The sequence below is a fragment of the Gossypium hirsutum genome, chromosome D06, assembly GCF_007990345.1.
Source record: "Gossypium hirsutum isolate 1008001.06 chromosome D06, Gossypium_hirsutum_v2.1, whole genome shotgun sequence".
Classification (NCBI taxonomy): domain Eukaryota; kingdom Viridiplantae; phylum Streptophyta; class Magnoliopsida; order Malvales; family Malvaceae; genus Gossypium; species Gossypium hirsutum.
In genome coordinates this window covers 27,512,550-27,518,059 of record NC_053442.1, presented here as the reverse complement: position 1 = coordinate 27,518,059, position 5,510 = coordinate 27,512,550, and the positions used below count along the sequence as shown (strand labels likewise).

The 5,510-nt window shown below is 35.1% G+C and overlaps 1 protein-coding gene across 10 annotated transcripts; it reads left to right on the top strand.

Annotated features, from left to right (window-relative positions):
* The first annotated feature begins 352 nt into the window (after positions 1-352).
* Positions 353-5,307, top strand: LOC107901746 (cell division control protein 2 homolog A). 10 transcript variants are annotated; one of them, XM_041095455.1, is made up of 9 exons: positions 552-1,037; positions 1,320-1,370; positions 1,455-1,639; positions 2,084-2,204; positions 2,673-2,846; positions 3,367-3,530; positions 4,273-4,360; positions 4,464-4,517; positions 4,981-5,307. In XM_041095455.1, the coding sequence occupies exons 2-9, from the start codon at positions 1,362-1,364 to the stop codon at positions 5,068-5,070; spliced, it is 885 nt and encodes a 294-aa protein (XP_040951389.1). In that variant the 5' UTR covers positions 552-1,037; positions 1,320-1,361; the 3' UTR covers positions 5,071-5,307. The 10 variants fall into 10 exon arrangements, 8 of the variants coding, with proteins under 8 accessions (XP_040951390.1, XP_040951393.1, XP_040951389.1 ...); XM_016827863.2 differs by having other exon boundaries at positions 567-896; XM_041095458.1 differs by having other exon boundaries at positions 779-896; positions 1,289-1,370.
* The last annotated feature ends 203 nt before the right edge of the window (positions 5,308-5,510 follow it).

Here is a 5,510-nt window from a genome sequence, read left to right as displayed (position 1 = left end):
GTAATCACCATTCAGCACACCCATCTTTGAATGGGTTATTCGATGATTCCTAGAATAAAGTTATTTCTTTTACCCAATTTACACCTGTATAAAATCATCTAAAACTCCAAAATTAAACAAAGAAGATAGATTAACATATCCCAAGTTATCATCCAACACAACAACGCTTTAATCTGAACATTGCATCAAGTAAGTCATGGTAGAAAAAAAAAATTTATAACATTTATCTTTAAAAAAAGAGACTCAATCATCTCAATCTCAAACACTCAAATAAAATACAAAGAAAAGAAACAACAATTCATCTACAGGAATACTTAAAAGAGTCGAATCTACTTAAAATTTTAAGTAAGTACCTTGTATCTTTTTTTAACTTTGTTATTGTTTGGTCTTTAAGGCAGAAAAGAAAACTATGATTGATTGCTCTTTGTGAATTTGGAATCAAAAAATTCTAAGCATAATAACTAGATAAGAATTGAAAGATAAATGTTTTATCATTTTAAATAAAATAAAAATATTGGAATGAAGCAATTTTAAGAATAATTGTTGATGGAAAATTTGGATGAAAGGAAAAAAATTATCTAAACTGAGAATGGAGAACAAAGTGATGATGGTTAGTGGGTTTTGGGGTTTTAGCGAGGGAGTGAGCTTGATATTTTGGTGGTTTTTATGGTAAATTAAATGTAAAATCAGTAAATTATTAGTAAATTTATATTTTATTGGATGTATTTTAAAAAATTATAAAATATAAATTTAATTAAAGTCTCGATCCTCTTGGATATAATAATTGGCAAAGACTCAGCTAGAACAGGAAACATTTGGGCAGAAAGAAAAGGAAAGGAAAACTGAAGAACGCGAGAAGGGATCGAGAAGTCAAATGGATCTCGCTTTTTTTTAGGGTTGGTGTTGTTTGAGCAACAACTCTTACTCTTTCTTACAGTCGTACTCTAATTCTAATATAGTAGGATATAAATTAGGTTAAGGTTTAGGGTGGGTGAGTGAGTGAGTCCGAATGAAATCCTTCTCTCATTTCGTCTGAGGTTTACTTCTCTTTTCCCTCATTGCGCTGTGCTTCTACTATTTTCTTGTTTGGATGGATGGTTTGGTTTATATTCATTTGCTTGCTTCAAACTTTAAACCTTAACTGCAACTGCAATCCTTCGATTCCGCTTTCTTCATCTTTCCCTTCCATGTTGAAGATTACTGTCAATGCAGATTATTCTGTTTTGGATTAATGTTTGAGATGAATCCACCCCAATTATCTATTTTCCCTTTTTCCTCTTACTTTTAGCTTTTCCCCTTGTAACCTCGACTTTCTGCAGTTCTTGAGCAACAGACCCAACATTTGATGTGCTCTAGACCGCATGGACCAGGTTTGTGAATCAACCCTTGTTGTTTCAGTGTACCTCTTATTGTGCTCCTTATCCTTTCCTTTTTTCAATTTTTCAATTTTTCAGTACGAGAAAGTTGAAAAGATTGGTGAAGGGACTTATGGCGTTGTTTATAAGGCTCGTGATCGCATCACCAATGAAACAATTGCTTTGAAAAAGATTCGCTTGGAGCAGGAAGATGAGGGTGTACCTAGCACTGCTATTAGAGAAATTTCTCTCTTGAAGGAAATGCAGCATGGAAATATCGTTAGGTATGCTGCACTGAACAATATAACTGCCCGTTACCTATAATCACATTGCTGTTTCTCCACTCACTAGTTTAGACCTATATTGCTTCCTGCTTGTGTTGCTCTTCAATTACTAGGTATTTACCTCATGCATTTTTTTGAATAGTTACTTCAATATAAAACGATGTGGATCTATATTGTAAACTTGTATGATCTATCGACAGAAAGGAAGGGTAAAAGGCAAAAAATAAAATATTAGAAAAAACACCACACTTTTTCGGGAAGCACGAAGATGTTGATGGTATTTGCCCTACTTAGATTGGTTGAATTAAGCCAATGTATTGGCTTTTATGGATCTGAAAGTTTTGAAACCAAGGTCTAATCTGCTCATATTTTGGACCATTTTCCAACTTCGTTTTTCTTGTGTAGACTGGCTGTAAGCTTCTCTGATTGATCTTCGGGTGACAGGTTGCAGGATGTAGTGCACAGTGAGAAGCGTTTATATTTGGTTTTTGAATATTTGGACTTGGATTTGAAGAAGCACATGGATTCATGTCCAGAATTCGGGAAAGATCCACGAATAATAAAAGTGAGTCATATTTTTCTTCTGTCTATTTGAAATTTAACTGTTTTATAATGTAACACCCTATTTTCCGAAGAATTAATATAATGGTTAATGTAGGTTTCTACATTGTTTATAGTAGAGAAGAGATGGTTTACAAATGTTCTCTTAAGTGTGAGGAATTGTTGTTCTTTTGTTGGTAATCTTCTCATTCAAGTGTCTGGCGGAAGCTAGAGAGTGGGCCATCTTAGATCTGTCATGTTGTTGGATAAAAATTTGAGCTTAACAAGGAAGAAATGTAGTGCTGTTGAATCTTCTTTTCAGGAAATGTCTAATTGCACAATCCCTTTCTTTATCATATTAATTATTCTATTCTAGGTTTACATATTTATCTGAGTGCACAAAGACATTGCTATTATCAGTCATTGATTGACCTTGGTTGTGTGATAATAATATTATTCCTAGTAATAATGTTGCAATTTGATGATTTTGCAGACATTCCTTTATCAAATTCTCCGTGGCATTGCTTATTGTCACTCTCATAGGGTTCTTCACCGAGATCTAAAACCACAAAATCTGCTGATAGATCCTCGTACTAATGCACTAAAGCTTGCTGATTTTGGACTGGCCCGAGCATTTGGTATTCCTGTCAGAACATTCACACATGAGGTATCAACAATCACCAAGTTTGAGGTTTTTGGCTGTTCACTCTGTAATAATGCTTGATGGCTGCCATCTTTTGCTAGGCTTTTATAGTTGATCAAGTTTTCAAAAGTGATCTTACATTTTCCTCTTATATAAGCTATAATTATTAGAAGTCCCAAAAAAAAGAAAATATGAATTTGCCGGGAGACCTCCTTTCTTTGCTGTGTTTCTGCTGGACAATCATTTTGGTTTTACTTCTGTCAAGAACAAGTCTAATGCTGGAAATAGGAAAAGATAGTCTGAGCAACTGGAATTTGTTAGTTGCATCAACTAGTTTTCCTTGCATCACATTGCAGGATTTCCATTGCTGCAGGGTCTGTAATGCAGTTTTAGATCCCTTTTGAGCACCAGTGACTTGGTTTCTAGTCAGATATGCCTTAAATGTTTTAGGAAAATAGTGCTTGGCTAATTACCTGTATGCTCGATATTCGGTACATAGTCACATTGACATTGGCCTGGCTTCTAAAATAGTCGTTATCTCTAGGTGGTTACCCTGTGGTACAGAGCACCAGAAATACTTCTTGGGTCCCGCCATTACTCTACTCCTGTTGATGTGTGGTCAGTAGGCTGTATATTTGCTGAGATGGTGAATCAGCGGCCATTATTTCCTGGAGATTCCGAGATTGATGAACTATTCAAGATCTTCAGGTGTAGTACTCTTCTGACCGCTAACTTGTTGCCTTCATTTTATTTTGGTTTCCTCTTACGTTTCTGGTGTTCTTTTTATCATTCTTTTCAGCATTTGACTTTTACTGCATTCTTTAAGAGGGTTTGCTCTGATAATCTTGGAAGGAAGATTTGACTATGTTATTCAACTGTTAGCTCTAAAATATTTATAGGTGTACTTTGATAATGTATCTGCAGGAGCATGGTTGTCCTTGAAACCGAATTTGGAAATAAGTCTATGCAGTGTCTTAACCAATTTTTTGTTTAAACCGACAGGGATGCTGATGATCTTAGATAAACAATTTAAGGGAGTGTCCCTTACTCGGTACTTGGGTTCTGCAAAGTTAAATGTCTCTTTTTCTGTTCTTTATATCTATTCATACCTGGTCTTTCCCCTCCCCACATGCCTGGAAAGGCTGAAGAAGAGTTATTTTGGCATTAGAATATCTGGATGATGTTATAAATTCTTATTTTGGACACTGGATTTATTTATGTTAATTTATTAAATCTTTGGGCACATGCCTGTTGGTGCTCTTTATTTATTTAACATGTCCAAACACCTGTTCATACATTTTTATTCATTTGTATGAAGGAAATGGAGCACATTTAGGTCATTGAACATAAAAAATTCCTTCTACATGTGCTTTGTAGGAAATATTGGTGCAAAATTTCTCCCCAAAACTTGTGCGTTCTTTTTAGACTGATGTATTATTTTTATATGAAGAATCTTGGGTACTCCAAATGAGGATACATGGCCTGGGGTGACATCATTGCCTGATTTTAAGTCTGCTTTCCCAAAGTGGCCTGCTAAGGTAGAGTTGCTTTTATGGCATCTAGTGGTCTTTTGTTCTATAGTTAACCTCTTAGAGAGAAAATAATGTTAAGAGGAATTAATTGATACACCTTCGCTTGCAGAATTTGGCAACTGTTGTTCCTAATCTTGAGTCAGCTGGCATTGACCTACTTTCTGTAAGTATTTTTTTGGGGGGGCTTTAACTATGTGAGCTACTAAGTGAGAGTGTCAATTTTTGTGTGTGTTAGCTCTTAAGATTTGCGAGTTAGTTGGACTTGTCGATTTTTTCTTTTGCTAATATCAGAAAATTTGTGTTGATTGACTTGCTTTCTTCATCGTTAGCATAGACATTAATGACTTAGGATTACTATCTTGTTTATGTGTGTATATTGGTGATTATGAATTCAATCTCACTGCAGCTTGAGATCATTTTCATAGTGGGTGTGATCATAATTAGAAAAAGTGACTTCTTGGTTGAACATCCTAATTTAAAGGCAGCTGATTTTCTGATATAGAGCAGTTCATGTTGGCTTGAACATATCACCAATTCCTGATGATTACGTAGGAATGAATTCATACACAGAAATGAAGTAGGTGTAATATTGTGCTGACAATGTAGTGGTCTGTATCATGTTTCAGAAAATGCTGTGCATGGATCCAAGCAAAAGAATTACGGCTAGAAGTGCTCTTGAGCATGAATACTTGAAGGATATTGGGTTTGTACCTTAATACCATTTGCCGTCTTCATGAGAGAAGCGTATATCAATCAATGTCAATGTGTAGCATTTTGTGGGTTTTTGATTGTGAGAAATGGTGTGGTATTTTTTTTTCTTTTCCTAAGAGCATTATTTTTCTTGCAGTTACCTTGGAATTATGTACTCTTTCCAATGTCTTGAGTCTGACTGAACTTAATGTTTGTTTGGCTCATAAGCGAGTGAATATCATCTCATCTCATCACTTGTGTTATTTATTGCTCCTATCCAACTGTCCTTTGCTTTCGATTTCTTATGGCTTTTTCACTGCTGCCTGAAACAGCCTAATCCTCTTTTGGCTCCTTTGGTGTTTACATGTTTCGATAATGGCAATAGAATGATTTCAAAGTAATAAAAAAACAAAAACAAAAACACAGATTTTACGTGAAAATCTTTTCGCGAGAAGAACTACAGGCA